Source organism: Alternaria alternata (genome assembly GCF_001642055.1).
Source record: "Alternaria alternata strain SRC1lrK2f unplaced genomic scaffold CC77scaffold_3, whole genome shotgun sequence".
NCBI lineage: Eukaryota > Fungi > Ascomycota > Dothideomycetes > Pleosporales > Pleosporaceae > Alternaria > Alternaria alternata.
This window is the reverse complement of record NW_017306192.1, coordinates 1,648,583-1,667,643: the sequence shown is the minus strand read 5'-3', so window position 1 is coordinate 1,667,643 and position 19,061 is coordinate 1,648,583. Positions and strand designations below refer to the sequence as shown.

The 19,061-nt window shown below is 50.6% G+C and overlaps 11 protein-coding genes across 11 annotated transcripts; 5 read left to right on the top strand and 6 right to left on the bottom strand.

Annotated features, from left to right (window-relative positions):
• Positions 1 to 526: 526 nt before the first annotated feature.
• Positions 527 to 1,900, top strand: CC77DRAFT_547145 (hypothetical protein). Its single transcript, XM_018532128.1, has one exon. The coding sequence runs from the start codon at positions 710 to 712 to the stop codon at positions 1,562 to 1,564; it is 855 nt and encodes a 284-aa protein (XP_018390277.1). The 5' UTR covers positions 527 to 709; the 3' UTR covers positions 1,565 to 1,900.
• CC77DRAFT_546209 (short-chain dehydrogenase) lies at positions 1,790 to 3,252 on the bottom strand. The gene has a single exon (XM_018532123.1). The coding sequence runs from the start codon at positions 2,775 to 2,777 to the stop codon at positions 2,016 to 2,018; it is 762 nt and encodes a 253-aa protein (XP_018390276.1). The 5' UTR covers positions 2,778 to 3,252; the 3' UTR covers positions 1,790 to 2,015.
• An 884-nt stretch (positions 3,253 to 4,136) lies between these two features.
• On the bottom strand, positions 4,137 to 4,883 carry CC77DRAFT_547111 (hypothetical protein). Its single transcript, XM_018532127.1, has 2 exons — positions 4,753 to 4,883; positions 4,137 to 4,689 (listed from the first exon to the last, which is right to left on the bottom strand). The coding sequence occupies exon 2, from the start codon at positions 4,675 to 4,677 to the stop codon at positions 4,279 to 4,281; it is 399 nt and encodes a 132-aa protein (XP_018390275.1). The 5' UTR covers positions 4,678 to 4,689; positions 4,753 to 4,883; the 3' UTR covers positions 4,137 to 4,278.
• CC77DRAFT_547082 (hypothetical protein) lies at positions 4,855 to 5,927 on the bottom strand. Its single transcript, XM_018532126.1, has 2 exons — positions 5,093 to 5,927; positions 4,855 to 5,040 (listed from the first exon to the last, which is right to left on the bottom strand). Exons 1-2 carry the CDS (start codon positions 5,613 to 5,615, stop codon positions 4,970 to 4,972), a joined length of 594 nt encoding a protein of 197 aa, XP_018390274.1. The 5' UTR covers positions 5,616 to 5,927; the 3' UTR covers positions 4,855 to 4,969.
• CC77DRAFT_956036 (DUF833-domain-containing protein) lies at positions 5,843 to 7,386 on the top strand. Its single transcript, XM_018535495.1, has 3 exons — positions 5,843 to 6,108; positions 6,155 to 6,333; positions 6,384 to 7,386. The coding sequence occupies exons 2-3, from the start codon at positions 6,268 to 6,270 to the stop codon at positions 7,275 to 7,277; spliced, it is 960 nt and encodes a 319-aa protein (XP_018390273.1). The 5' UTR covers positions 5,843 to 6,108; positions 6,155 to 6,267; the 3' UTR covers positions 7,278 to 7,386.
• Positions 7,387 to 7,419: 33 nt separating this feature from the next.
• Positions 7,420 to 9,000, top strand: CC77DRAFT_1017180 (hypothetical protein). Its single transcript, XM_018524353.1, has 3 exons — positions 7,420 to 8,358; positions 8,432 to 8,869; positions 8,920 to 9,000. The coding sequence occupies exons 1-3, from the start codon at positions 7,813 to 7,815 to the stop codon at positions 8,923 to 8,925; spliced, it is 990 nt and encodes a 329-aa protein (XP_018390272.1). The 5' UTR covers positions 7,420 to 7,812; the 3' UTR covers positions 8,926 to 9,000.
• Positions 9,001 to 9,329: 329 nt separating this feature from the next.
• Positions 9,330 to 11,383, top strand: CC77DRAFT_1017177 (hypothetical protein). Its single transcript, XM_018524352.1, has one exon. The coding sequence runs from the start codon at positions 9,501 to 9,503 to the stop codon at positions 11,196 to 11,198; it is 1,698 nt and encodes a 565-aa protein (XP_018390271.1). The 5' UTR covers positions 9,330 to 9,500; the 3' UTR covers positions 11,199 to 11,383.
• On the bottom strand, positions 11,304 to 12,562 carry CC77DRAFT_1017176 (hypothetical protein). Its single transcript, XM_018524351.1, has 2 exons — positions 12,201 to 12,562; positions 11,304 to 12,141 (listed from the first exon to the last, which is right to left on the bottom strand). The coding sequence occupies exons 1-2, from the start codon at positions 12,545 to 12,547 to the stop codon at positions 11,454 to 11,456; spliced, it is 1,035 nt and encodes a 344-aa protein (XP_018390270.1). The 5' UTR covers positions 12,548 to 12,562; the 3' UTR covers positions 11,304 to 11,453.
• Positions 12,563 to 14,513: 1,951 nt separating this feature from the next.
• On the top strand, positions 14,514 to 14,795 carry CC77DRAFT_1058033 (hypothetical protein; the record flags this gene model as incomplete). Its single annotated transcript, XM_018528092.1, has 2 exons — positions 14,514 to 14,640; positions 14,695 to 14,795. 2 exons carry the CDS (start codon positions 14,514 to 14,516, stop codon positions 14,793 to 14,795), a joined length of 228 nt encoding a protein of 75 aa, XP_018390269.1.
• Positions 14,796 to 14,952: 157 nt separating this feature from the next.
• On the bottom strand, positions 14,953 to 16,395 carry CC77DRAFT_546147 (hypothetical protein). Its single transcript, XM_018532121.1, has one exon. The coding sequence runs from the start codon at positions 16,035 to 16,037 to the stop codon at positions 15,051 to 15,053; it is 987 nt and encodes a 328-aa protein (XP_018390268.1). The 5' UTR covers positions 16,038 to 16,395; the 3' UTR covers positions 14,953 to 15,050.
• Positions 16,396 to 19,058, bottom strand: CC77DRAFT_546152 (acetolactate synthase). Its single transcript, XM_018532122.1, has 3 exons — positions 18,593 to 19,058; positions 16,854 to 18,536; positions 16,396 to 16,804 (listed from the first exon to the last, which is right to left on the bottom strand). The coding sequence occupies exons 1-3, from the start codon at positions 18,933 to 18,935 to the stop codon at positions 16,755 to 16,757; spliced, it is 2,076 nt and encodes a 691-aa protein (XP_018390267.1). The 5' UTR covers positions 18,936 to 19,058; the 3' UTR covers positions 16,396 to 16,754.
• Between the last annotated feature and the right edge of the window lie 3 nt (positions 19,059 to 19,061).

Sequence of the window (19,061 nt, the reverse complement as noted above, 5' to 3'; positions counted from 1 at the left end):
AAGTCATCTAGTAGCTCCTGACGGTATCTATACTTTCTTATCTCTTCGGCATATCGCTCAATCATGACGGATCACGACCGGCATGGCTCCGTTGTCATACCCCGGCCGGAACGCGAATTGAAGCCGTTCGTCTACGCTCCCCTCGACCACCTGCAAGCTTCACTTCGATTGATTCGCGTCTCTGAGATGGAATCACCCGAAGGCTACATCCAGTGCGAGGTTCGCCATGCAACGATCAACACCCCCTACATATGTCTTTCGTATGTCTGGGGCGATGAAGAACAAAGACATACTATCATCCTTGACAAAAAAAACCTTTCGCATCCGGAGCAACCTTCATAGCTTCTTGATGACGGCAAGGCGAAAACGAAGGCTGTTGGAAAATTGGCTGTGGATCGATGCACTGTCGATCGACCAGACGAACGTTGAGGAGCGTAATCATCAAGTACAGCGAATGGGCCTTATCTTCTCTCGGGCCGAAGAAGTGCTATCATGGCTTGGAGATAGTCCTAACATTGCTGCATATCTACACAGGGCTGAGGATGCCTATATTCAAGGCGAAGGCTTTGATTCAGAATATCTTTACTCAGGAACCATCGAATATCATCAAAAAGTCGAGTTCCATCAATCTGAATATTGGAGGCGGGCTTAGATCACACAAGAAGTGGCGCTAGCACGTCAGGTCACAATATGCGCCAACCTTGCGGAGATGACTTTCGAGCGTTTTCCAACTACATATTACGACAGCCTACCGCCGGATCACGATTTGAGATCTGCACAAGGTATAGGGTTCAAAGGTCGAAGTCTTATCCACTTGATCAATTGGTTCAAGTCCAAGCACTCACACGAACGGCGAGACTGCATTTATTCCCTGCTCGCTCTATGTGGTGAGGGCTTCAATCTTCAGGTCGACTACAACAGCTCAGAGGTGAAACTAGCAGAAAAAACACTAGCGTGCTGCAAGCAGTCATTTTGCTTGTGTTCTATCAAGGTTGTTGGGTATGCGCTGGATATCGAAGAACACCGTTCCTGGGATTGTGTGGACCAAACCTTGGATCTATCCTCCGAAGCTTTCGCATATATGACCCTGCCTATCGTTCGAAGCGCTCCTCTTTCGTGGACACACTATGATGACCCAGACGACTATCAAACTTCTCGGGCAAATCTATGCGTCCGACACGCTGGTAGCGCTTGCTATCAACTTTCACGCGAGGAAGAAATGTGTGTCTTTCTTGACCCCAAAGGTGATGCTCTAGTCGTTATTTTCCCCAAACAGATTTGTCCATCCTCAGGTGCTGTACTTCTTGAGATTAGGACGAACATGAAATCCTCTCATTCCGTGCTGATTGCATGCGATTTGAATGGACGGAAAGTGAAGAGACGTCTGGTGAATGGTATCACTATCAGGCTTTTGGGCGATATTTGTCAGGTCTTTTTCTCATTTCAACTCTTGCTTATCTTTAATGAGGCATTAGACATTCCTAGACCATGCGATCGTGTCGTCTTACAGGGGACTAGAAGGGCAAAATATCTTAGTGAGCCTTTGCTGAGCCTCTGCTCTTAGGAAGACTGCTCGTCGGACATGCTCCGTTGTTTCAAAGTTCAAAGACAGTCAGCATCAGATCAGATGGATGCCAATAATTATCCAACCATTCTATACCACGAATCCTTCCTTTCGGATGTATAACTACACCAGAGGATTGGTCTCATATTGCTGTTCTCTTTCTTGTCATATAAGTATATATATCATCCCTTTCCAACAGGCTCTTACACGCATAGGCTCTCGGAAGTTCAACGTTTTTTCATCGGCTCATACAAGCCGTCCAGAAAAGGAAGAGAGCTATGTGGTACACATTGCACGCATGTTTCCTCATTAGTGATCCTGCGGTAGAGTAGTGGAAACGCATAGTATGAAGATTGACATGACACGGATATAAATTGCTGTATATCGCTATAACTCTTCTGGTTGCCTTTGTACAACAATGCAATACTGTGCGACCATTCAATCTCGGTGATCACCACGGCAGAGTGGTTCCATCCCAGTTCTGGAAAGTCCCAGAAAGGTTCCTATCGGCCTTATCCAGCGTGCTCAAAACACCGTTCACGCTCTGCTCAACAGTAATAGCGCCAGCAGCCTTAAGCGCCTCGGGATCAGCCATAGCGCTACCCATATCCGTCATGACCAAGCCAGGGTGGGTGACATACGATGTCAACCAAGACTCTTCGAAATGGATCCTAGCGAAAGCCCAGTTCAACGCCGCCTTACTAGCACCGTATGGGCTGAAAACCTGCGGGAATCCAGCGAGCATTGCTTGAGCGCCCATGCTGCCAATTACAGTGGAAATTCCGAGGTAGATGGGGTTGCCAGACTTGCTGGCTTGTAGCAGGGGCTTGACGGCCTGGAAGAGAAGGATGGGGCCGATGGTGTTGACGGCAAAGTGATCGCGGAGCGCGTCAGATGAGGTGTTGATGATGGTAGTACCTGAGTGTGCGATTCCGGCATTGGCGATCACAACGTCGAGCGAGGTGATACCATGCTTGGATTGAAGTTCGGCGACAGCGTTCTTGGGGTCCGCTTCGTCAGAGGAGTCGATCTTGACGACGATGAGCTTGGAGCCTGAAGCTTTGGGAAGGGATTCGAGTGCGGAAGTTGACTTGGCGACGTCTCGGACTCCAGCAATGACGGTGGTGTTGGGACGTTGGAGGAGGGTTGAGGTGAAACCTTTGCCAATGCCACGGTTAGCACCGGTGATGAGATATGTGAGGGGCGAAGACATGGTCGCTTTGAGAATATGGTGATTGATATTGGATTTGGGGGCTGGTGTTGAGATTGGAGGTTTGGATAGTTGGTTTCTGGCTTTAATCGCACACAGTTCCTTCCCTTTATATACGAAGTATCGAGCTCGCACAGAAGATGCGAACACCGAGGCCGAGCATGATTTCTCATCTAGATACTATAGCTGGAACTTATCAGAAAGTGACTAATGTTCGTGGTTGCATCCCGGTGGGCAAAGAGACTGCCCGTCCGCTTGTAAGGTGCTCAGTCATTGTTTGGTAAGATACGTATGCCCCTTGCCTAGATCAAGCATGCGGCGCGAGTGATTAGTGAACCTAGAGATACCACCCTCTGCGCAGTCTTTTAGACTATTTCCTACCTTTTGTGAGCATCATGTCACATATACAGATGACAAGAGAAATATCTCTAGGAAACGTGTTGACTTTACGCTCGATCATGACCTCTTTGTGGTCGTTGGTGTTCGTAATAAACGAGCTAGCGAACCTCTTACGGCCGAAGGTTGATGTTTAGTGAACACCATACTAGCCGCGCTAGCTTATAACCTTCACCCAATGACAAATATAGGCCATGACTGGGCCTCCTCGTCGTTGGAATTGACGCTACGCTCTCTTGATCGCCGTGCTGGCATGCTTATTCTAGTCCACTCTCTTGTTCTTCAACGTGTCTTTGGTGGGAAACATTCTTTTCTCTTCTAAGACTGGCGAGACAAAGAACCTTAGCATAACGTCCGGATCATTTCTATCGCTCTTGGCTAAATTTCACCACGCCCAATTTTGCTCCTGTACACTCTAGAGCCACATATACGTCTCATTCGTCACTCGTTCTCTCTATGCATGATTTCCGGTTTTGTCGAGTTGATTATGATGACTGAGAAGTCGCAACATGGTCCTGTGTCCGTATGCTACAAGCTGAGGATTTTGTGCTTGTAGAATCAGTCGGCCAGGTCACGCGTTCCGCCAATCGATCGAATTGGTGATTCAGATATCGTCGACGAAAGTGTTGGTCTATCATGGAACCCATTGCAAGAGTACTGATGTGCTTGCTTCGCCTTTGGAAAGCACATGATCAGCAAAATCAAGAAACTTTTCGTAAATAACGAGATGCAGTGATGGAGTTCCTTGAGCTTTCGAATTTTCGGGGGAATCACGAAGACAATCATCCGGTGGCTAGGGTGTAGCGTGATGTGTCTACGAGGCATTTACCCGTTGGGCCGTAGCTCGGAGGTAATCTGAAGGCCGTTGTCCTGATACTGATTAGTAGACATCGTTGAACGTGTCCCTGTAACATGTGGTTTGTAAGGTCCACGATCTTGAGCTTGCAAGAGAGTTCGACTCCATCCTAGCTCTCGCCAACTTCCTCCCCCTTAACCTCTTCTGCCAGAAAGTACTCTAATTCCATATCATGTCCATCATTGTTGCTTCAGACTAGAATTCAAGGGGCAGGTATAGCGAGGATGCTTCGAGCCTGCAATGCAGATTGTCTTAGTCCATAATGCTGTCTTCGGCAGGATGATACAGGCGTGTAGACTCTACACTCGCAATCTCTAACACAGTCAGCAAAGATTCAGGTCCAGCAACCGGATTGGATCCGCCTTCCGCGAATTTGATCATCGACAAGAAATGTCGTGCGCTATCGTTCTTGGCGTTGACTTTCTCTAGATCAAACACATTGAACTTCGTTTGTCGTTTAAGTAAAAGTGTCCATTCGTTCTCAGACCAGTAAGCGCCTATGTGTTTGTAAAAGTTGATGTTACCGTCATTGTGGGAAGTGAGGATACTTGAGTCAGTCGTAGCCGCGAAGCGACTGATGATTCTTGCGACTGCGCTTACAAGGCGGCGTCTCGAACATATGCAAGACATGGTAATGTAGTACTCCGCCATTGATGGTGGTTGCTGATGGAGGTGACACAACAAGCTTAGCGAGAGACGTGAGCCCTCAGGTCCTTGTTGGCTTACCTCATGAGTATATGATTCACCTTCCGACTATGTCTTGTGTGACGTGTTTCCATGATGACAGTCGCGAGGCTGCCAATAACAAAAAATCGAATTATCAAAGTCTATAACATTCCACGTAGATTGACAACTCGTTGCTGTCATGAACTCCGTGAACACCATGCTTGCCCAGATTGTATATAGCTCATATCGACATAAACCTCAAGATCCTCGTATCGTTCTATTCGTCGTCAAGTATAGAGCTCGCTAGCGGGCCAAAGAAAGGAACTTCGTATCGGTCAAGTGTCGCAGCTGTTCAGTCGTTAGCAAGTAGGTCTGTCTGTGAATTATGATATGAACTCGCCATCCAGATAGGCCCTCCAAGTCAACCACCCTATGCCTGCCAAATCTCCGATGAACAGGACCCAGGATATGAAACTCGACCAGCTGAATATGATGTGCACCACAAAGATGAAGGCGAATAGCAGACTGCTCTGCCATGCGTGGAACCGCACATAGTCACTTTGGTGCTCCAAGACCAGTAGCAACACTCCACCTGCTGGTGGAAGCAGGAGGTATGCCAGGCAAGCCTCATAGTCCAATCTCCAGCCCAGAGATGTGGTGAACATATCCACATCCTCGCGTGAGCGACCGAAGCCTGTGCTGCGAGACGGCTGGTCCCATGCTATGCGCTCGGTATCTGGTTCTGCAGGTGGGGAAACAGGCGACTGGCCCTGGAAGTAGTCATGTTGCTCGTATGCGCGTGTGGGAGGCGATATAATATTCCGTGTGCGGTCAATAGATGTCCTCGGCGAATGGACTGGCGGTGGGGAGAGCGCGCGTGACGATTCCGGTATGTCTTGATACGGGGCGAAATTGGCTGCCATTATAGTTTCGGTCGTTGACAGGTACCGTATGCTATACACCGGAAGCTTGCCGGTCTGTTGCCTGGGGTATTGAAGGTTTGGTGGAGGAAATAGGGCTGACGCAGAGCAAGGTGCAACCGGGGCTGTGACGTTGGGCAGGGATCCTAGCTCGACATTGGGACCGGGGTCCCGTTAGCACGTGAGACATCGTTTTCGGACACCTCCGTCATGTCACTCCGCTGCAGGAACAGTCATGTCGTGCGACGTGTCTAGAGAATGAGGGCTCACACAGCTCTCTGGAATGTCGCGATCTAGAGATTGCGCAGTGCATGCGCGTTGAAACAGTGATGAGTAAAGCAAACACTGCCTTCCCCGTTGTTGACCCGAGGTCGTACCTTCCTACATCACAGGGACATCAGAACGCCTCGGTCACAACCTTCATCTCGCCATGTGTCGTCCCACCTCACTCCACGTCCTGTACGGTTGGAACCACGTATATGACTGAGCGTTGAAGCACCTGTTGGCACTCATTCACACCGCTCATACTGCACTTCGGTAAGTAATCTGCTTAGTCCGTCATTTTCCGAGTTATTGAACGCCACAAAACAGTACTTCGCAGTATCTTCTTTCCCTCACATAGACTTGTCTACGACGTGGTCACAACAACATCAAAATGTGTATCGCTATTCTCACAACAGCCCATCCGGACTATCCATTCATATTGCTCAACAACCGAGACGTACGTATTGTGGTCTACAAGCATTAACTCCTACAACTAACGCATACTAGGAGTATCTACATCGTCCAACAGCAGAGGCAACATGGTGGCCATCTCCAGACACCCAAGTCTTGGGCGGCTACGATCTTCACCGTCCCGTTCATGGCACCTGGCTGGGTGTGACCCGTCAAGGTCGAATTGCAGTGTTGACCAACTACCGTGAAGAAGACGAAAAGATCGTAGAAGGCGCGCGAAGTAGAGGGCTCATTCCGAACGCTTGGTTAAAGTCCGACCCGGCGAAAGGGGAGAGTACAGAACAGTTTGCAAAACGAATGATAGAAGAAGATGGTGTCGAGGGTGTTGGCGGGTTCTCTCTGTGCTACGGATTCATTCAAGATGTTGTCAAAGAGGGAGAAAAGGGTCTTGCGATCGTGAGCAACCGAACTCCAGACGTTCATGGCGTGATTCATCTCTTGCAAAAGCCAGATGAAACCCGGGCCCTCAGCAATGCCGCTTACAACGACCGCACCTGGCCCAAAGTAATCAATGGAGAAGACTGGACGCGCGCTGCTATCGCCAAGTCTGTCGCTGCCAACGAGTCCCAAGACCAGCTCATCAACCGTCTTCTCGATATTCTGACCACGGACACCATGCCCCGACAGAAAGAGAATGAGGAGTGGGACATGTACCTCAACCAACTGCGTTACAGCATATTTGTTCCAGCAATTGGAAGAGACCATCTTGAAGAGCACAAGATGCCTGCGCCTGAGGTGGGCGATGTGGTCAAAGCGAAAGCGCTGGATGCTACAAGCGGGTGCTACGGTACCCAGAAAAATATTATAGTGTTGTGTGATCGAGAAGGGAAGGTGACTTATTTTGAGAGAACGTTGTATGATGGTGATGCGAAGCCGATTGAAAAAGGAAAAGGGGACAGGAAATTTGACTTCAAGATCGAAGGGTGGTAAGACAATGAGGGTTTGCATACTGCCTACAGATGAGAAGGAGCCATCTCGTGTGTTGTTATTGGTACCTTCCATACCCACTAGTGTACTGCCTTTATAACCAAATCGTCCGTAGAATCAATGCTTCACTTCAATACTCCAACACCTTCTACAAAGTCTTTCCCACAATTCTTTTCATCTCATTTTCATGCTTTCATGTTTCATCGGTATCAATCATATCGTATGCTTTCCACCAGAATTCAGACTTTACCAATCGTGTCAGGTTCTCAAGATTTGGTCATCTGACCATAGAGAGAAAAACAACTCGCGGTCACTTCCATCTCTTCGTTTGCTATGAGCAGAATTGCGCCGCGCGGCTGGTCTGTGCAACTTTCATTCTCGTTGCCACGGTCACTTACCTTTCCGATTCTGATTTCGAATTATTCCTCTTGTTGATATTCGAGTTTGTTTGTCTCGCAACCACCATTGACCGCATGCAATCTACTTCGGTGGTTTCCCATTACACTTGCTTGTTCACCGTCCATAGCCAAACGCCGCCATGTGTATCATGTTCTTCATATCCCACTACGACGGCCCACGAGAGCACTTCCTTTGCCAGTACCACTGCGCACATACCGACTGTCCCGGAACCTTTGGGGCACATCAAAAGTATCTACTTGAAGAGAGCCGCTTGGACTGCTCAGAGTGTTTGGCCAAAGATGGCAATCAGGTGGATCCAGATATAGTTCCGGTACAGTACTATCCTTCCACTCCCCATTTTGAGATTGAGTACGTGGAGGGGAAGGGTTGGGTCAAAGTCTGTGAGCAAGATGGCGTGGAGGGTGCAGGGGGGACTAAAGTGCAGGAGGGTGAGGAGGATGATGATCAAGATGACGGCCGCTACGCCCACAGCTTCGCAAGTCTCTCGGACTGCGACAGCGTCACTTCGCACTGGCGTCTGGATCCAACCTTCGCATCGCCTACTCGCCCAACCGCTGCAGCCACCAAGGGCAAGTCGCCCGCTCCGCCCTACCAGGGGCTGTCAACAATGGAAGAGGCGTATGAGACGCGCTCTCCACATGAGCCGCCACACGAAATGACCAAGGTACGTAAGTAAACTTTTTTCGACTTGCAATTCTTCTCGTCTCAGTGGATCTTTTGTTGAGATCGTTGAAAAGGTATGTGAGGTTTCTTATGAGAGCGTATCCCCTGGAGAAGAGCCAAGCCAAACGATCCTCCAAGAATCGCCATTTGGCGACTCTCCCAACACTATCGAGCACCGAAATCTTGTCAATCGACAGCTCGCGACACTCGAGCACCGGATGGCCCACCGTCAGCCTCAGCGCGATCTCAGCCAGCCCACGTTCAACGTCCCGCGCCCACAGTACCCGAATCACTTTCGTCAAGCTGTCAGGCATGGACTTGTTGTCAGCAACCCGCCGGGTCATGCTGCTCCGCCTCCCGTTACTCCACGACCACCTCCAGGAGTACTACCAGGAAGACCAGATTACGAGAATGGATTACATTACATGGTTTCCACATCAATCACGAATGGGGTACCGGATTCTCGATGGGGCCCAGTTCCGGGACCCGGCGAGATGATGGATTTCTCTCTTGTAAGTTGTGCTGGTGTTTCGATTAATGACACTTTGTTGACTGCTAACAGTTCTAGGGAAAGCCTACTCAGGCTGTTCGTAAGCGTCACAAGCCGCGTAATAAAGAGGAACGGATGAGACGAAGAAACGAGAAGGCGGGTCACTTTGGAAGGCTTTCGAAATGAACGAGTAGCGGGATGTTTGGATAATGAACGAGATAGAGAAGGCTTTGGCCATGATGGATTGGTGGATGTTTTGTTTGTGCCTTTTGTTCAGTACAGCATCTTGCCTTGGAAACTTGCAATTGCTCAGGATGTCCATGATATATGGACGAAGTAATAGGGACCTTACATCCTGTATATGTAATGAGAGGAGTGGACGTACCTGAATTAGATGGAGTTCATGCGCACGTGCATGGTCTTGGCGCGCTACAGGTGTCAGGGTGTTGGTGACGTCTTGTAGATCTTCGGCAACTCTGATCAACAAACACCGAGCCGCAGTCCGACGTTGAAACATCTGTACACTTTTTCGCGACAACTCTAGCAGCAGCTACTGTCCTGGACTAAATGTCTAGGCTGTCAGACTAGTCCCTTTTCGTTCATCCATACCATCGTCCACGCAACTCCCCACCACTAATACACAATCAGCCGTCATGGCGTCTCTACCGTCTCAGCGCCCCGCGTCGCGACATAGACCCGCACCGCCTGCCGAATCGTCGTCCTCGCAGCAAGAGCAAACGGAGCGATCGAGCAGTTTCTCTGGCCAGTCGGTAGACTCGCAAACGCTACTCCTCAACACGCCATCTACACAGTCAACTACTTCCGCGCCCCAGGAGCAGGAAGAGACACCCGCGCAAACCACCGCGCCACAACAAGAAGAGGATGATGAACCACGGCGATGCTGGATCTGCTTCAACGACGAGACGGAAGATGACGAAACAACATCGGAGTGGCGGTCACCTTGCGCGTGCTCACTGGTGGCGCACGAGAAGTGCCTGTTAGACTGGATAGCCGACATGGAAGCGCCGAGCTCACGACGGCAAGCTGGTAAATCGGCAGGGAAGATATTGTGTCCCCAATGCAAGAGCGAGATCAGGGTACAACGGCCGAGGAGCTACGTGGTGGACGTTGTTCGGAGCGTCGAGCGTCTCACGGGTAGTTTGCTGCTCCCTGGCTTTGCGCTCGTTACGGGTACAGCGCTCTATTCAACTCTGACGCTTTCTGGGACTGCGACTATATACCAGATATTTGGTACACAGGATGCGCTGCAAATCCTTGGGCCGCTTTACGAGACGCCAAACCGTGCGGTCAACTCGGTCACAATGCAGTGGCTCGATCATCTAAGGCATCACTGGAGGCTGGATCTTGGACTGCCCCTGATACCGACGGTTCTAGTCGCAAGCCGAACAACCTTCGCCGACTCATTCCTACCGTTCCTCCCTCTCATCTTCTTCGTCAGCTCCGGACAGCCAGGCGATGATATGCTACAGCTGCAGTGGCCACCGAGCGCCGCTTTCACCTTCGCCGCGTTACCATACCTCCGAGGTTTCTACAACGCATACTACGAACGAGTCTGGTTACCACGAGAGCAGCAGTGGTTGAAGGAGATCCAGCCACGAGCTGGCGAAGACACAACCGCAGATGTACAGGCACAAGCTCAACACGATCACGACCACGACCATTTGGGCGATGAGGACGTGGTAGAAGAGGTGGAGATTGAGCTCGACTTGGACATCTTCGCAGATTGGAATAACGATGGCGAAGCCGATCACGACGACGCGCCTGAGGATCCTCCTGTACGAGCTGCACGAGGCCTAGCAGGGCCGATCGACGCGCCTCCACAAGATGACCAAGATGATGCCAACATGCCGGTTGTTCAGCTTATCGACGATGCTCAACCAGACGTAGCACCTGCGCCCAACATCCCCATGCAGCCCGCTGCCCCGCGACCTCGACGTGTCCGACGCGAACGCGGCGTCACTTTCTCCACCACATCCCTCGCTGACACTATCCTCGGTGCTCTTATTTTCCCCACCATAGCCGCTGCAATGGGTGAATTGCTCAAGCATACCCTGCCTAGCTCATGGGTCACACCTCCGACTGGCGCGCCAGCGATGTCCTGGCTCGGTGGATGGATTAATACTGGCGGCAAGGTGGGTGGTGTGGGCAAGCCGACAGGGTTCTTGCAGACGCGTTGGGGAAGGAGTGTTGTTGGTGGATGTATGTTTGTTGGTCTCAAGGACTTCATCATGCTGTACGTTAGGTGGAAGACGGCGCAAAATCACCGGAAGAGAGGCATTGTGAATCATGACAGGAAGAAGGGTCGGGGTGGTGCTGCGGCGGCATCGTGAGGGTGTATGAATTTTGGAGCATAAGAACGGAATCTAGGAGTATATGGGTTGGATATGATGATGGCACGAAGGCTACTAGCGTCTCGCAAGCACAAACTCATTTGGAGGTTCTGATATCTGTATATTACACTCAATCACGCAGGACTGGCAAAAGTCAGGTCAACTATGAACCTATACGCTGCATCCAAGAAGTGTTCACTGCCTACTCAATCGTGACAGCGCTGTCGTGCCTAGCATCACAATCAACCCTTCAACCTACCCAAATCTCTCCGCAGCAATCTGTCTCAGAAAGTCCATGGTCTTACCCTCCTTCTCCCTTCGTTCCGCCAGTCTCTCATTTCTCTCCGCCTCCCTCGCCCTTGCAATCTCCTCCCTCCGTATCTCCCTCTCGTTTTTCTGTCTCTCCTGCTCCTTCTTCTTCTTCTTCTTATACATGTCTATGCCGTCATCGCCCATGAGGTCTGATTCTGGTACTTCGAGCTCCCCAGCTTCCTTGGCCTCGCGGAAGGAGTTCAGTGTGGAGGTTGTTTCGCGCTTCTTTTCGAGCTGGCGCTCGCGGGAGCCTGGGTCGGCGCGCGGGACGAGGTCTTCTAGGGCTTCTTTTTGCGATTTGCGGTCGCTTTTGCGCGCGTGGCGGATGTCGTCTACGTAGTCTATCTGGCCTTTCTCGCGATCCTCGGCGCGGAGCTCGTTGCGGTAGGTCAGGTCGTCTAGTTTGGGGATTGTCGGGCCGTGACCTTGGTGCCGTTGTAGGTTTGTGGGTGGTGCTGGGCCAAAGTCATCGTCGCTTTGGTCTGATGTCGCTTCCTCTTTTGATGTATAGGTTGGTGAGGCTCGTTTCGCAGGGGCGCGAGGAGAGGATGCGCGGTAGGATTGTACGGTCTCTTGGGCTGTTTTCAGCATGGATGGGTCATACCAGCTTCGTGCTAGGTCTCCACGGTTCCTGAAATGTTAGTATTGGCTGCTTCTTTTTGCGAAGCGTAGGAGGATGTGGGCGCATACCAGCGACTGACGAAACTCTTCCATCGTCCCTTGATCTCCCGCTCATCTAAATCATCGAGTTGTATCTGCTTTTGTATGTCCAGATAGGATTGGAACAGCGGTCTGTACTCGTCATACTGTCGCTTCGATAGCGGCTTCGCTTTGTAGGGTAAAGCTACGGGTTTCGGTGCAGGTGGTGAGCGCGAACGGTGTCGCTTGTGTCGGTGGCCGTCATCGTCGCGACGGGGAGAGCGCGAGCGATGCGATCGGTGGTGTTTCTTATGGGTGCGCGCTTCGTGAGGTCGCGAGTCACCATGCGATGGCAATTGCGCTTTGGATTCTTCAGGCGTCCAGCTGCGTCGCGGCATAGTTGAGGTTTGGATGTTGTAAGTTAATGTGGAGACGACGTAGGAGAAGTTCACATGTCATAGCGGGCCGTTTCCGCGCACTTGGGTACACTACTGTAGCACAATCCTGGCCCGCTTTGTGTTCAAGCCAATACTTAACATCAATCATGTCTCACATATATGCGCTGATGTGTTCAAAGCTGCCTTGACATCTAATTCATCCCCAGTCACTGAAGAAGGTTTCCATCCCACAATACCCACTCTTCGAACGTCACATCTACAGACTCCCAGTTAGACAAACTCCAAGGATTCCTGGAAGAAGCGGATCGACAGCAGAAAGTACCATCGCCTATAGGCTCGCGATCTGACATACGGATGTTGACGTTGTGGAGGTGACTTTCTAGCAAGAGATCTAAATCTCTGAATACAGGTTGAAAAGTCTTTGGTATACCACGTACCCAAGTTGTGAACACGTTCCGGACATTTCTGCGCTCTTTTAGATAATTTGATCCAAAATTTTACCACACTAGAGCAGCAGATATAACATACACAAAAGCCTATATGTCCATTGTATCTAGGTACCTAGGTACTGTCGCCTGAGCCTGGCGGCTGAAGCAAAGTTGGAGCATCACAGAAGTCACCGGAGGAACTAGGGGGTCAGTCGGTGACTGAGGTGGCTGCTTAAGGCGAGCATACTTATATATGTTTAGGAAGACCAGGTTCCATTGGTTTCTCTGTAATAGTCAACCGGGGATTGGTAGCCGTCGTGCCATCATGCCTCGCAAAGTCACGATCGGCGCTCTCGCTAGGCTGCTCGACACCGTCTATAATGACGACACTGATTTTCCCCTGATGTCGTCTCTGTTCTAGAGCATGATTGATCAAGTGCCTACTGTTCCTTGTTCGGTTCCTACTCATGCCCCACGTCTTAATTTGGCGTTCGTGCTCCGACTCACTCGAAATGTGTCAGCAGAGCTTCTTCCTTTGTGATACTCAGATGAGGTGTGATTGACATTGCTCGAAAGCCGTCTTTTTTCATTTTGTCCACTACATTGGTCAAAGTCTTCTTTTCGTCTATAGACAAAGCTTTGATCCTGCTTTTGTACCGTTATCAGACTTCTGGAGGTACTCGCGGTGCTTTGGGTCTGTTACGTTTAGGCATACTAGAAAGATATTTTGCACTATAGGAAGAAGACCAAACAAGCAGCCAACCTTGGAGACGAGCAATCCGAAAGAAGGATCTATATCTCATGGAACAAAGGCTACATCGGCCGGCATGGATACCGACTAATCATGCAGACCCAGCAATTCTGTTCCATCGCTCAATGCCACATCACGAATTGGCGAAGGATTCACCTACCAGCAGGGCCTGAAACAAGTGGCCAATGAGCTAGGACCTACAAAGCGTACTCGACTGGTGAAATCTTGAGAAGGCTGATGGATTTTCGTTCCTTCGACGACGGAATGAACAACGAAGCCAAAGCGGAGGTCAGGAGATGGCCAAAGAACCCGCATGACATCAAAGCCAAATAGCACGCGTGGTATCACGACATACAGAGAAAGACTTCGATTCGATTTGTACGTACCGCCAGAGCCAGTAGCATATAGTCGTCTTTGAAGGCACACAGGCGTCGCTTCCAGTTTGGAGTGGAAAATGTACAGTATGCTGAGCCTGAAAAGTAGACGATAACTACGTTCAGCACTAAAATATTACCATATGTGGGAGTGATCGACGTGGCTCTGCCACTTTGAGGCTGCGCAGTGTCGATCGCGTAGTGTCGATCTCCCAAAGTGAGGCAGAGTAGGTAGGTATATCAAACCTCTCAATCTCGAACATCGCGACTTTTGTATTCCATTCTTACTCGATTATAAGACGGAACGTATATTCTTCAGCACGCCACTTACTTGTATTGCCTACAAACTGAGAGATCCAAGACTTACAACTGAAGCACACAACAACTGTAACTCCCTCGACCAATCAGGCAGCATGTCACGCCTGTCTGATGAATCCATCATTGCCATCGTCACTCTTGTCGTCACCTGTCCTCCATCATTCGTTCTCCTTTGGCATTTGCTTAGACGTAAACGTCTCAACGCCCAGCGCGAGGTGCAAGGTTTGTTTGAAGCATGTCTATCAATGACCCATATCTTTCACTGACGTATGCCAGATATCGAGCTCAATTCTCGCTCTGCTATCAACCTCCGTATTGTAAAGCACATCAAGGACACCTTGATCCAGCCTGTTCTCACCCACGGTCTTTTCCGATGATCGAGAGTCGCGTTGTCGAGTCACAAACCTGAATACGAATGTAAGGACACTCACTAACATCAACACGCTGACCTGACCCACCGTGCAGATCGCGTTGAGAACCGTTGTCAGCCTGTAATAAGAACGCGAAATACCCACCGAAGATCTGACAACGACCAAATTAACCGAGGGGTGGAAGGTTCTTCGTGTTGATGCTACAAAAGCTCAGGGGTCAGACGTCATGTGGAGATGTACGATCAACACCAAGTCTCACGTTTACTCTATCCAGAAACATCCCAGCCTTGTTAGCCAATTTTTCCACCCCATTCTCTTCTTTCGTGTAGTATGCAGCCCACCTCCTAGACATCCACTTCTACCCCCATTATCCTCGGAGGAAGCACGTCGACGCAACCTTCCATTGCAATGCCAAAACGCCATGTCATCCTCTCTCCCCACTTCCCGTTCGCCTCTAGTTGCGTTTCCAGTTACACAGCAAGCTATAGGGAAGTCAACACCAAGCGCCTCAGCCGCGCTCCGTATACCTTCGTCCTTGAATCCCCACCATTCTCTGCCTTCTTCAACAATGGTGATAGTCGATGGTCTCCGCGTCGCAATTGCTCTTTCTCCTTCCTTAATAACTCTAGGTAGGAAAGGTGTACTCAACACCTCGACTTCGGTAGAGTCGAAGGAAAACCGAGGCTCATCAAGTAATGTCTCTGATGAGGAGAAAGACACCGGCAATGACTCTCTTGGGCAGTAGATGTCAGATTCAGGTGAGGAAGGTTGGTCATTATCGCGGCTGAAGGAGGTGTAGGTCTCTTGGTCCTGATGGCATTGGAATGGAAGCGTTGTATTCGTAAAGGGATTTACAACGTTCGTGGTACGACGTAATGGTGGTGATCGTCTAGGTGAAACCCTCGGTGACCTTCGAAGGGGTGATGTGCATACAGCGGGATCGACTGCAATACTGTGGTCCTGATTTATGATGTTGCTTTCCAATGAGGAGCATAGGGGAGGAGTATTATGACGGCGGCGGAAGTGGGACCTGGTTGTTGACTCTACGCCAGGATTCATAAGGTATGTCGTGCCTGATGGTATAGCTGATGATGAAAATGGCATCGAAGGAGTCGTTGATGGCGAAAACATAGGCGTATCGGAATTGGAAATGTTTTTCCTGCTAGTGTCTCTACCTGTAGTTGTAGGGGAGGAAAAGAGTAAGGTGTTTCGTCCTTTCCAGCATTTCGATGTAGCTGAAGAGTTCATCGTGAGAAGATACTCATACGTGTAGAGGATGATGTGGTTAGCAAACCAAAAGATACGAAGCTGTGAGCCTCCTATGGGTGATTCCGTATAGGCTTGCCGGATACAAAAATCTGATTAACCGACGTAGAATTAGTTCGCCTGGTTTGTAGCTGAAGTTAGAGTGAAGTGCATAAGGAGCTTGGTATATTCCTCTTAATCACGTTAAATTGTGATTCTTCCATCGTTGCCGCACAGTGTGGTTCCGCGATAGCCTATATCCATGGAAAGCGAGTGCAAGTCGATATTCATCGAAACGACGACCGTGAATCAGAGGATGTGCAATTACAATCATTGAGAAAAACCGGGTAGCGAGAGTGACCAACCACAGGAGATCATGTTACAAATCCATCAAATCAACGTTCTTCTCAAATTCATACGTACCACGGTCAATGATGCCCGCTCCCCACTCCACATACCCGATTTCGAACTGCGATAGGTGATAGCTCTTCACCTCCATGTTTCATTCGTCTTCTCCCGTTCCCAACTCTTACTAAAATATAAGACTGATATCTCGCTTTTGATTTACCGACTTTTCCAAAGAGAGAAAAACCAAATCACATGCACTGACCGCCTAGAAGGATATGCTAAACAGAAAGGAGTAAAACGCCGGTGCCGACCCAAGAATATACACAACGAATGAAGTTACACGTGAATCAAACATCTACACCAGTGATGGCTTTAACGACCGGATCGCTCCTTGGTTTGCTTTCTTCGGTCCTTGATGGTTTCTATTCGACATTAGTATAGGTCATCGTTTCACAGAAACTATCAACTTACTCTCGTCGTAAATCATAAACTCGTGCAGACCACTTCCTGCGGGCACCATGGGCAGCACAGGTACCTTCTGGTCAGTGACGACCTCCAGCAGGGCCGGACCGTCGCTCTCGAGGAGCCACTTTAGCGAGTCCTCAAGCTCCTCAGGCTTGATGCATCGCTTGGCCTGGACACCCATGGCGTCACCGAGCTTGACGAAATCGGCGTTGCGCTGGTGAGTATGCGCGAATCGGTCGGTGTAGAAGAGAGTTTGCCATTGGGTAACCATACCCTGCTCCTCGTTGTTGAGAATGATGACCTTGACGCCAATGTTGAACTCGGCAGCCGTTGAGAGCTCGGTCAAAGTCATGCTGAAGGAGGAGTCACCGTCAATGTCAATGACGGTGCAGTCAGGTCGCGCGACCTTGGCACCGATGGCGGCAGGCAGACCGTAGCCCATGGTTCCGAGACCACCAGATGTGATCATGGTACGGGGGTACCTCCATCGGTAGTGCTGGGCGCACCACATCTGATGCTGGCCAACACCAGTTGTGAGGATGGTCTCTTCCTTGCGGTTCGCGGTGAGGTCAGAGAGCTTCTCCATGACGGTCTGCGGCTTGATCAGACCGTTCTCGCCCTCCTTCTCGTAGGCCCATGGGAAACGCTCCTTCCAGGCGGCGATTTGTCCCAGCCACTCCGGTCTCTCGGGAACTTCGTTGACGAGGGGCAGAAGCTGCTTCAGGTTGGTGCCGAGATCACCCTCAACAGCCTCAGTCGCCTGTACAACCTTGTTGATGTTCTTGGGCATAATCTCGAAGTGAATGATACCACCACGACCCTCAGCCGCGGCCGCCTTTGCCGCAGGTGCGAACTTGGAGATGGCACCGGTGATACGGTCATCGAAACGAGCACCGAGAGCGAGAATCAGATCGGCCTCCTGCATGGCCATGTTGGCGTAGGCCGAGCCGTGCATACCGAGCATATGAAGAGACTTGGGTTCCAGTTCGTCGTATCCTCCAAGACCTTGCAGGGTAGTGGTAACGGGAATGTTGACCTTGTCAGAGAGCTCCTTCAAAAGGGCGGGTCCGTCCTCAGTTTGGAGGATACCCTGTCCGGCGTAGATGACGGGCTTCTTCGCCATGTTAATCAGGTCGGCAGATCGTCGGATGGAGTTTTCGAGCTGTTGCTTGCTGAGCTCGCGCGCAGCAATGGTCGCGGCACTGACAGGTGTGGGCAGGGTGCTGCTCATGGGAATCGCTCTTTGGAGGACACTAGCGGTAACATCCTTGGGCAGGTCAACGAGAACGGGTCCCGGTCGTCCACTTGTGGCAATCTCGAAAGCCTCGTTGATTCTCCGTGGAAGTTCAGCAACGTTCTTGACGAGGACGTTCCACTTTGTGCAAGGCCTTGTGATGCCGACCATGTCAGCTTCCTGGAAAGCATCGGATCCAATTGCGCTGGTAACGACCTGACCGCAGAAAACAACCAGAGGTGTTCCGTCCATCAGCGCATCCTGCATGGGTGTGACGACGTTGGTGGCACCGGGTCCAGAAGTAACGAGCACAACACCGGGCTTTCCACTTGCGCGGGCGTAACCCTCTGCCATGTGGCCGGCACCCTGTTCATGTCGCGGAAGGATAAAGTCGAAGTGTTTTGACTGGTAAATCGCATCGAAGACGGGGAGAATGGCACCACCGGGGTATCCAACTGGTGGATGTTAGTTTAAAATTCACAATTGGTATCTTCAGTGCAAAATGGCGTACAGATGTGCTTGACGCCCTGGCGGAGCATCATCTCGTGGAAGATCTCTCCACCAGTCATGCCAACAAAAGAGTGGTCCATTGCAGGCGAACGGTACTGCTTCAATGGCTGGACATCCTTGTAGTCCTCGCGGTTGAAGGCGGGCGACGGTCTTGACCGCGACGCTGTTTGTGTGGCAGCGGCCGCCTGGGTGCTCTGAGGTCGCTTCGCATCTTCTTGGGTGATTTTGGTCGAGACAGCCTGTGCAGGCCTGCGGAAGGGCGAGACGGCGAATCTTTGTGCTGTGGTGGAAAAGTTGCGGTTGCCCTTGAGAGCATTTACAGCTCGTGTGCGTGACTGCTGCATGACGGGGATGGGCGTCCACTGGGGGACGGGATATTACTATACACGGAGGGGAGAGCAGCAGCAGAGACGGGAAAAGCAAGACGTGGGAGAGAAGTGTGGGAGGCAAGCTGACGGACGGTTTTGAGT